The sequence below is a fragment of the Centruroides vittatus genome, unplaced genomic scaffold, assembly GCF_030686945.1.
Source record: "Centruroides vittatus isolate TY-2023 unplaced genomic scaffold, ASM3068694v2 contig_4, whole genome shotgun sequence".
Lineage (NCBI taxonomy): Eukaryota > Metazoa > Arthropoda > Arachnida > Scorpiones > Buthidae > Centruroides > Centruroides vittatus.
In genome coordinates this window covers 4,052,353-4,064,581 of record NW_027122214.1, presented here as the reverse complement: position 1 = coordinate 4,064,581, position 12,229 = coordinate 4,052,353, and the positions used below count along the sequence as shown (strand labels likewise).

The 12,229-nt window shown below is 26.5% G+C and overlaps 1 protein-coding gene across 1 annotated transcript in view; it reads left to right on the top strand.

Moving 5' to 3' along the window:
• LOC136976301 (forkhead box protein J2-like) overlaps positions 1-12,229 on the top strand; it is a 79,151-nt gene that overhangs the window by 40,826 nt on the left and 26,096 nt on the right. The window contains exons 2-3 of the mRNA XM_067271541.1: positions 4,283-4,357; positions 9,375-9,440. Coding sequence (XP_067127642.1) covers positions 4,283-4,357; positions 9,375-9,440 — 141 coding nt within the window. The remainder of the gene's footprint in view (positions 1-4,282; positions 4,358-9,374; positions 9,441-12,229) is intronic.

Below are 12,229 nucleotides of genomic sequence, written 5' to 3'. Positions count from 1 at the left end.
AATTATTGTATTATTTATTAAATAATTAAACAATATTAAAATATTATAGGCCTGTATGCATGTACACTATGTATCTAATTTGCTCATTCACTCCCTATCAAACATTTATCAGTTCTTGGGAAACCCTGATTTAGAGCTTTGAGCATAAAGGGCAATCCTTCCTTCATCATATTAGGTCTTAACCAGAATATAAATGCTCATATAATGGTTATGATCTGTTACATTTTAAATGAAAAGTCCATCAGTTGAAAAACTATATTAATTATGAGTAATAATTACAGCATAGATAATTGGTTTTATGATTCTGAACATGATATAGGAAAAAGAAACATTAAAATAGTTACCAGTTTTCATAAACAACATTTCAGAGAACTTTTTTTTTTTATTGTGGATTGAATCCATTTTGTTATTTTTTTCAAGTAAATTTGTAATGGGCTATTTGAATGACCAATATTTCATTGTAGGTTAAGCTGTAGTCAATATATATTTGAATAAACATTGCAGTTATAAATTATCTTGGTAGTTTCCTTTTAATAATTTGGTAAGATTAAAATGTAAAAGGTAACAAACTTCTGATCATAATTTTCTCACGTGCACACTGGTGATCTAAATTTTCATAGTCCATAATATTATTGTGATTTCAAAAATATCAAATTATTTTGTAACATTTATATATATAGTAAACATCATACTAAAGTCATTTATAATAAATTCTTTGTTTTTGCAATTATACTTGACTGTAAGTTAACTTATTGTTTATGCATATTATTGTAGATTTTTTTCTTACTTCATCTGTTGAATAGAAAGTTTGACTTTTTAATGAGTAAATATTGGATAACATTGCTCAAGGACTTTATAAATCCCATTCAGTTTTTTTCGTTTATGATTCTACTCATTTATTTTTTCATCTAATTTTGTTTTAACCATATGCATCATATTATAATATTTATCTATAAGTTATATAGTATAATGTAATATATAATGACATGCTAATGACTTATATTAACACATCTTTATTATTATTGTTTATTGATAGAGAAATGAAGAAGAGTTTTAGAAGTATTATGATTTATTTAAGAGCATTCTTTATTTTGAAATATCTTGAAACAGTTACAAAGTCCAAACAAGATATTTACAATAATAATAATTTGTCTATTTTTAAAACAGTAATTTACATTGTCATATTGCTTCAGATTATAAAATTATCCTATTCAATAGAAATAATAGATTGATATTTTATAAAGTTTGATTTATCTAATTTTAAATTTAATCTTCATTTTATTCAGAATTTCAGAGAATTTCATAAAATAATGATCAACCACAGTTTGTTAAAGAACATCAATACAAGAGTTTCATTTTCAAAACAGTTAAAATTTGAAATGTTTTTGGCTATAATATAATAATCTTAATCTTTGCTATTGTAACTTTTTTCCCAGGCAATGCCACACTTATCTGCTAGTTTTGAATAAAACCCTTTTTACAGATTTGTATATAAAAAATTTGTCAGCAATTCAACCTAATGGGACTGTTAAATTCAAAAAATAAACATTGGCATTTTCAGTAAATAAATCAGTTGAAAGAATATTTAATATTCTAAAAGTTTACTTATATCAGAAAAATACAAAATTAAAATAAAAATACCTCTATGTATTTATGAACACGATTCAAGTAAAGTGTAAGAAATTTCATAAGCAGGCTGCCATTTATATACTATTGAAACAAACTAAGAAAAATCTAAATTACATAATGTTTGTGAGTAATTTTAATTATAAATTTTCAAAAGCTGATGTGTATAACAACTTCAGCCAGATTACTTGAAAATAATTTGTCAGATAATTTAAAAATATTGGATATTAGAACTGAAATTTTTAAAAAAAATGATGTATTATGTTATAAAAATGTATAGAAATTCTGTTTTAACTGTTAACAAGTTTAAAAAAATTTTGAAGCTTTTATTCGAGATAGTTAACACTTCATTTATTTATATCATTATTCAGAGAGAGATTGTGAATTAAACGGAATATTCCAATGAATTTTTATGGTGGTTCTAAAATTTAAATAAATTTAGAAAATGTTACATTCAGATGCTTAACTTGTCAGAAAATTTTATTAATTTCTACAATACAATATATGCATTTACTCCTTTTTTTAATTTATAATTTTTTTCCTGCTTACAACTCAAATAGTGTCTTTAATTTGATATAAGTTTTTTATTTTAAATATTTTTGTATCCAAATTATCAATATTTGATATAGATATTTTAATTTAAAACTGAACTAAAAACTGAAGAAGTCAATCTTATAAATATATTTAATATAAACTCATATTTGGAATTCTTACATCCAGACTATGAACTCTTTAAAATTTTGCAAAATTAAATTTTATGAAAGTTGGTCTACATTATATTTTACAAACAATAAACATGTGTTACAAACATGTTTAAAACACATGTACTGTACATCATACCACATACTGAACATCATAAATTTTTTTTAGTAATAACGTTGCAAGTTAGATCAATATTTATAATTTCTGTTGCTTAAGAAAACATATATTTTAAGTACATTAGATTATTAAATATTATGGATGATTTTTTTATATCATTTTTTTAAGATTTGTAAACAGTTGTTTGTTATAAAGTCACGATTAACAGGTGACCGTTTTGAAGGAAAACAGTATAAATGTTTTAATGTTTTTCGTTAATAAATTTAAGAATTAATTAAGGTAGGCTAATTTACGTAGAGAGATTTGACATAATTTTAATTTTTTGCCATTTTTAATTACGATTTTATCAAAATAGCGAGAGAAATGAACGGGGAGAGTTCAATGTTATATATTTATTTTGGTCAATTATTATGGATTTTTCTGGCAAAAAGAATCTAGTTGCGTTTCCGGGAAATTTACTGTGATTTCCAACGACAGAAATGTAGAGTTTGCGTGACGCAAATCAAGGAAACTTTTATTTATTTATTTTTTTTAACATTTTACTGTCAATCTACCGTCTCATTTAAGTGGTTGAAGGTAATTCGTGTTATCTGTTGTCTATGGCCTGATATGACTTATGACGAATTTCTAAAACATGTAACGACGAAGTAATAATAATAATAATAATAATCTAGACGTTACCGAAAATAATTAAAGCTTATGTTCAACTGAGATCTCCTCTCTAAATCTAGTATTTAATTAGTTCGATGACATTTTACGAGCTTGGGAGTGCTTTGTTACTCTATGTAGACGGTCACGTGCTAGTGATTACAAAACAATTCGATTCGTCATCGATTTGAAACTTGAAAAATGAAGGAAAATAAAAAGAATTATCTCTTCAAATTATTGATAAATATTCTATCTATAAGTAAAATTTGTTTTGATTTGATAATCCCTATCGCTGGACTCTCCTACATTTTTACTGTAGATTTCTTTACATACATTAATTGTTACAGTACAATTTTTCTAGTTTGAACTTTATGACAAAAATAATTTTTTACGATGATCGGTTAAAATATTACGCAGATTTTTCTTAAAGATTTACAGGATTCATCTATCCATTTATACGATTTTTTCCCCCCTTAAATGTCGCATTTCATTATATTGCCGTTGATACTTAAATATGTCTATTATTTTCCTTATATAAAATAGGAAAAATGGAGGAAGTTTGCATCCAAAATTATGGTTGAAAAATATAATTTAATAAAATTGTCTAGACTTTAAAATATTTCCTTTTCATCATTACGTAGTTATTATACGAAGCTTCTAAGAGTGGGCCAAGGTTGTCTGTCTTGGAACTTGTTCGTTACTTCAAGTTCAAAAAATAGTTGTTTTTTGATAAAATTTGGAAGGTCAGTTTATAATTAACGCTTTAAAACTCGACATATTTTAACGCGATCGTGGCTAGCTACTGTTGTTTACTGAATTTTTAAAATATTCAATGCATTTTTCGAAGTTTTATAAAATAAAAAAAAAAAGGTCTCTAAAACGTTAAGATTGACAGTATCGTTTGTATATCCTGCTCATGCCGCATCCTTTCCGGAGAAGGGGGGAAATCATCATTTTGACCTACTTATTGTCACGTGTTTGACCAGTTGTGCTCTCCATCATGTGATCAACCTTGGGATTAACTTTATGATACAGTTCGACGCATCGCCCTCAACCTACGTAATTTACTCACTTGAAAAAATGTTTTTAGTGCTTTCAAAATAAAAAAATATAGAAATAAATAAATAAAAACCTGTATAAATTCGTGAATATAATAATATAAATCTTTTTTTTTTTTGTTTGTTTTTAGAATTCTATTCGACATAATTTGTCGCTGAATAAATGTTTCCGTAAAGTTCCTCGTCCCAAAGATGATCCAGGAAAGGTGAGATTTTCAGCAAAATATTGTCGATTTTCTTCCTGTTTTATTTGATGACGACACGAACGAATATTCCATTAAAAAAATTACAAGAAAAAAAAATATATACATACAGTATAGTTTTTTCAGATCGATTCTTCTAAATCAAATTTGTTGCCAGTAAAAATAAAATATGTATATATAACGTTACGGTTATTTTTATAATTTAGTTACGTTGAACTCATAAATTTAATTTAAATTTGAAACGAATTAAATTTTGTATATGTATATTTTTTAATTAACATCTGGCCAGAATTTCTTTAATTATAAACGAAAGTTTAAGTAGTTAAATTGTTTGAGATGATAAATCGGTGTTAACGATTTTATAAATTTTTCAAATTATAAATATATTTTTTGTTACTTTTAACATTTAACTTAGAACTTTAAATTTGTGGTTGCCAGTGGTTGCTGCTGCTTTCATACTGATAGATTTTTTTTTATGCTGTTTTACATGATGGGTTACTGAATTGTAAAGAATTAAAGAGAGGCATTGTATTAAAATGTCACAAAATGTGTTAATTAGGATTGTAAATGAAACATGAAAAGTATCTGCCCTAATTCACATACTATTAATGAATAACTAAAATTTATTAGTAAATAGCAGTTATAATTTCAGTTTGAAGAGATGATTTAAGAAATTTATCCACAAACTTTAGACAGACAGCTTCAGAACAATTTCATGTTATAATAATATAATTTAACCAAATCTAGTGCAACATTCAAACTTTCACTATTATTTAACTATAATAATGGTTTTACTTTATATACATTAAATTGATTTTAAAAAATTATTTTTTTTTTCTACTGAATACACTTAATCTATCCAAGTTTTTGCTTATAACAGTTAAGCTTTAATAAATTTTTCTTTCTTCTTATTTTTTTTTTACCTGTTTATTGTAAGAAAAGCAAAAAAATACTTTCATAATTTCCAAAATTTTAGTTTTTAAACAAATTCTATTTAAATACAAAAGTCATTTCTATTTTTTACAGGTATATTTATGATTTAACTAAATTGAATACCTTATAGATTAGTAAAACTATAATTTCATGTGGCTAACCTGCAGGTTATGTACTGTATTTTAAAAGACAATTTGAAAACAGATGCAGATCATGTGATAAGGCAGTTCTACCAATTTTAAATTACAGTTATTAACTAACTCATCAAACAATTTTTCTTCTGTCTAAAGTTACTAAGAGCATTTTTATAAAATGTGGAAAATTTATCGTGCACTGCATACATATTTTTCTGCCATTGTGATTTTTCTCAAAACTACCAAATATACATATATGAAAGTATATTCCACCGTTAGTTTTTTCCCATTTATTTTCTTATTATTATTCTCCCATTTAATTCATGCTTAATATTACAACACTTACCGTATTTTCGCGGAATGACCGGCATGCCTCATAAAACGGGGGAGATCAGCATGCCGGAAACCCCGGGGTTACCGGCGTGCCGATTAAACTGCGACTAAAATATAAAATTAATCAGATCTAACAAAACTATTTGTTAATTAAACGTTAAAGAAAACATTCTTCCGAGTACAATAAAATAACATTGTAATTTGACTGACTTAAAATCAAGAAGAGAGTAGTAGTAGTAGTAGTAGTTAGTCAATGGGCTACGCTGACCATCTACCCTAAAATTAAAAATAGCACCTTCCTCTCAAAATTCACACAAAGCCGATGTTAATCGGTGTAATCTGAGATAATTTAAGGCGAGTTTCTTAAATTTAATATGCTTATTTTTGCATTTTTCAATCAATTAACTATAAAATACGCACAAAAAAAAGCATTTTCGATATTCCACGAATATTTTACGTCGTCAGAAAGAAGACAAAATGAAGAAATTAAACGTATAATCTATATTTTTGAAATAATGCTGACAGTTTCACAGATTTAGAATAAAAACTCGTTCCTTTTTTAATTCACCCTCTAGAGAGGGATATGTAATCTCACTTAAACTGGCATGCTGGCTTCCCCCTCCCGCATAAGTTGGAATGCCGGCTTTTACCATATCAAAATATCTGATTTCCTGGTCTTCCCCCGATGGACCGGCATGCTTGTCATTCCGCGAAAATACGGTAAAAGTTTTGCTGCATTTCATGGTTTTTTATTTATTAATGTTTTTGACCATATTTTACTGACCTTCAGGCAGAACACAAATTTGAAAGTAAGTTAAGAATGAATGCAATGGTAATTCAAATATAGCATTCTGGATAGAATACAAAACATTTAAATGTAGAAAAACTGTATGATTAAAAATAATGAAAAGTATTTAAATCAAAATACAAAAGTAAAATACATAACAAAAAAGACTATATATATATATATATATATATATAATAACAAACAAAAATACAGAAAAAAAATTTAATTGATATTATTACACACATCTATTTGAATTTATACCTTGAAAGACAATAAATTTTCAGTAATTATCCACTAGCTACATAATAATATATCATTTCAGAGAACTTTGATGGTTGACATGATGCAATAATGTAATATATATATGTTTTTCTTTTCATTGCTATAAAATGAAGTTTGATGATTAAAAATAATTGTATACATTTAAAATATTATCCCTAACTTTAACTGTTCAATATTTTTTGTTTTGTTTACATACAAATATATACATGTTTTGTTTTTCTGCCAAATTGTGGTATGAAATTGAAACTAAAGATGGTATTACAGCATTAGTTTATTTGCTTCATTCAACTCTTTAATGTAGAAATTTGTTTTATATTAAAATGACTGTCATATAAAATTTAAAATATTAAATAACATTTGAGGTAAAGACAATATTAAAATAAATTTTATATGATGTCTTCTAAACAGCTTTTAAGTAAATAAGACTGACTTCAACATCCAATTGGATGGTCTGACCATTACAATCCATCAAATCTTTATCATATATGGCATTGATAGCCAAATTGCAACTCACAAGTTGCATATGGCTCTTCTAGATCTTTACTGAGGCTCCTGTATAAGTTATATATACTGCATAAATTATACAGAATTTATATAATTTACACGGTTTCATTAGAGAATGTGACACACATATTTCTGATAGGCAATATATGGCTTCTGTTGTGACAAGGTTTGGCTAGCCTTGATATATCCAAACACATTTTGCATCCCTGTGAGAAAAGTGACACAAGTCAAAAATATAAAATTTTTCAGGAGAGAGGAAAGAGAATTGTACATTTTAAAGTTAACTATTTATAGTAATATTAAATATATATTAAGTTAGAGCTAGTCACAAATTGCTTGTTTCAAGTTCTCTGAAAGTAATTTGTATATACAATATATATTATTTTTTATGGTGTTATGTTAGACCCTTAAAAATTTAATTAGTGTCATTTTTCCTGTTTTCATTCTGTTCATTTTCTGATTTATGACATTTAAAGATAATAAAATGCAAAACAATAAATTATTCTATTTTTTTTTTCTTAACATTTAACTTCTTTACAATTCTAAAAGAATACAGTATGTAGAATGCATGTGCTTATTAAACCTTTGCTCTTTAAATTTATTATCAGAACTCTAACTTGTGCACAAAAATATGCATATTATAATAAAGTAAACAACAAAACAAACTGAACAAATAAGCTTGAAAAAACAATAATTTGAAAATATCAGTATAACTTTCCAAAATGTTTTGAACGAATTAATTTTAAACAGTCCACTTTCTTCTTCTCTGTTGATAATTTTTTGAATATGCTTGCTGTAGGTTACTGGCAATATTAGTGTTGGTTTTTCTATTTTGGACATCTATTTCTCTAAATTCTGATTCTTTAATGTGATACTTGTTTCATTGAAATTTTTGTGACTAGAAAAAATGAAAAATTTAAATGAAACAGGACTAGACTTCTTGGTTGGTTTTCACCAAGGAATAACATGGTATGCTTATTGTGCACTCCTCTTTAATTATCCTGTATATCTGATACAGGAACACTATCATAAACCTAAATATGACAGTTTTCTGCTGAAGTTAAAGTTCTAATTGACACAAGATATAAAAACCAGCAGAACTCAATATTTCATTTTTCCTGAAAAATTTACAGTAACACCGTTTTCTTTTATTTTCCTATTTGTCAAGTGTTTCAATATACATTATCAATTGTTTTTACATTAATAATAGCAACAAAAATTTCTAATTATTAATAACAGCAAAAAATGGAAAAATAAAAGAAAAAAGTGTTTTTGATTAACTTTCCCTGAAACATTTGGTGGTGCCATCTGTTATATTTTATTTTAAAAATTTTTTTTAATATTTTCAACTATTATAAAATGGCAAAAAGCTGAATTTTGAGAGTAGGGATAGGTTTTATAAAAAATTGTAAATGCTAATAATGAGTAAAATTGTCATTAAGTCTGATCCTACTGAAGATACACATGATTCCCTTTATCTCCCCACTCTTCAACCTGTAATCACCAAAATTTAATGGCATCAATCCTCTTAATGAATAAATCTCCCTGCAAAATTTTAGAAATTTTTGACAAAAAGCACACGTGTTATTAAGCTTCAAACAGGATGAACAAAATTATGCCCCCCCACACTAACATCCATCCATACATACAGAAAAAACCCCAAATTTTTTTGCATTTCTCAACATTTCAAGATGTCCTGAGTTAAAAAATGTAAAAATCTTGGATCATGTTTTCACTGATTGACATACTTTTCCTTTGTTATATATAACATCTGGGAAAGTAAAAGTAGTGAAAAATGATAAAATGTAGTGTAAAAAATATAGTAATAAAGTATAATTTTATAAGAACATTGAATATATAATTAACACTAAAGTAAGAGAAGTTAAATAATGAACAAAGCTAGAACTATGATTAACATGAAAATCTAACATCAATTATAAATTAAATTAAACTTCAGAGAGTTTTTAAAATCTTATGAAATAATTTAATAATTTATTAGTATGAATTCTTAGATTACTTTAGTAAGATATAAAATTTTTTTTAACAGGGATCATATTGGGCAATAGATCATTCTTCGACAGATTCTATATCCAGGAAGAAAAAGCCAAAACTTGTAAGTTTTTAAGTATTGCAGATACCCGAAGGACTGACGTTTCCTCAATAATTAATCATAATTATATATAATTAATAATAATTTAATATTACTTTAGCAAATTAAAATATAATAAAATTAGTACTATTTTTAAAAATAAAATAACTTCTGAATAATAAATATTATAAAATATTTTAATATACGTTGTTGTATTTTAGAAATTGATTTTTTTTAATGATATATATGTTTTAGTGAAGATGTTTAAAGATTTTCCTTTTAGCTGAAGGAAGTAGGACACGTCTGATAAAAAAAAAAAATGTTTAGAGATAATAGCGAGGTTGAGGCCGAAGTTTTAAATGCAAAAACGTGTACGTCGGACGTTCAGTGTCGCTTTCCTGTAAACTGAGAAGTTTGGCAATGGTGTTTGGAAAGTCAGTGGAATCATGCTCGACATTCCAAACGCCATTGTAAAACTTTAGGCTACAGGAAAGCAGCGCTGAACGTCTGATGTACACGTTTTCGCATTTAAAACTTTGGCCTCAACCTCACTAATAACTATTGGCAGTTTTTTTTTTTTTACTTTTTAATATCATACGACACATTGCATCTTTACTTTAAATTACTTGTTTAGTTTTAATACTATTTAATAAACACGTTATTTTTGTTTTTAGGTATGATAAAAATGTTTGTACAGTTTATATTTTCTGTTAACTTTTTTTAATTTTGCAACTTTCAGATTATTATCACACAATTGTTTTAAAAATCTAATAACAGTTTATAATAATAAAGAATACAACAATAGTTTTTGAGTTTAAAAACAGTTGTTTTAATTATAATGTTATTTTAATAAAAAAGCAAAAGTTTCAACAAATTTTTACCTTATTACATATGTAGTACAAGCTATAAAACAGTTGGAAATTTTAAAAAAAGAAACTGAATTAATGTTTTTATATAATTAATATATTATTGTTTTTTTTAATTATAAACTGTTATAATGCATATAGATTATCGTACTATACAGATAAATGACTATTGCTATCAATCTCTTACAGTAAATAATGCATAGTAATAATGCTTAAACATTTTTGCTACACCAAATTTTATCTTTTTAAAATATACTTGACCTCTTTTTATCATAAAATTCAAATAAAAATTAGTTTATTGCCATTATGCATGATGTAAGCATGTGGTTGATCAGATATGATTGATGGCTTGTCTTTGGATTATCATTTTGGGAGTCTGGGCTCAAATATAGGTTGCAGCTGCATGGTTTTCACAGTTGTTAATTGTTATACTTGTCAGAGCTTTTATACAGTACAAATAAATGAATTTTATCTAAACTATAGTTATAAAAATTGCTTTACTTTATAAATGAAAGATATATTTATATTAATATTCATTAGATAGTTTAAAAGAAAGACTACATTATTCAGATGGAAAGTAAGATGACTATAACTGATGTGTCGTTGCAGGATTGTAAGATCAAAAATTTTAAGAAAAAGCAAACAGTGGCACAAAAAAGCTAAACTATTACATACATCTTTCATACTCACATTAAATGAAAAGTTCCAGAGCCAGATCATCATTTCATCTCTGAAACCTGCTGTATAGACTGTTAGATGTAAAGTCTGTAAGCATGTTTGATGATGGGGATGAAGTCTTTACAAAATTTACCTGCAAGCAACAATTCAGACGCAATTCTTATAATATAATAGAATTAAGAAAATTTTGGTCTAGTTTAATTGATCATTTCCATTACTAGTTTCTATGATTTTTTTTAAAGCCTAATATTTTTGACTTTTTTTCAGTAATTTACATCAAACATGGAACTCTTATTGATATAGACTTTATTACTGGATGTGGATATGCATTTCATGTCTTAATGACCTCTCTTCAATTCCTATTTTTTTATACAGATCTTATTAAAATAAATAATAGTTATAAATTACATCACACACACAATGTGTTTACAGAAAATATTTACAAAAGTTTTTTTTTTCTACTTACATTAGCTGATTATTGAATATAAATTGAAATTAAAAATTGGGCAATTAACTAGATATATAATTTTTTAAAAAAATTTATAATATATTTAATATATTTTAAATATTATAAATATAAATAAAATACAGTGTTCTTTGGTTTATTTTTATAAAAATCTGTTAAAATTACAAAAGGAAGACAGATGTAAGAACCAAAAATTCATTTTCAGAGCTTAATTGAATTTTTAAGCTGTGAGAATTGTGTGTGTATATAGATATTTTTGTTTATTTTAATTCATCAAACAGCCTGAGTTATATTGAAAACACTACTCTTTTGGATAATTGTCAGATATGATGAAGGGTGGTGTCAAGGTAAGACAAAGAATGAGAGGACTAAAAAGGAATGTACGTCAGAGCACAACACACGTTCAAAATTGTTGTGAGGACTGGAGTACCACTTTCCCCTTAACAGAGTTCACATAACTGCACTCACCCCTTGCATAGCAGAGGAGAGGGCACGACGATTTCAAGGGTAAAGGTCACATTCACATCTTCTCTATTGGTGTGCCCGGAGTCTGCATATGCACTGAAACTAATCATTTGATAATTTTCCTTACAAACACTCTTGTATCCATTGTGATATATACATACACACACAGATCGTGTTATCTATCTTCACTATTGTAAATAGTTACCAGTGGTTCTATCCGTGGGCGTAGCCAGGAAGGGGCATGGGTGGGCACGGTCCCCCCAGTTAACCTGGTGCCCCCTCCCCAGAAAATTACAGCCTCTACTAGGCTCCCCATAACAAAACCCTGGCTACGCCAA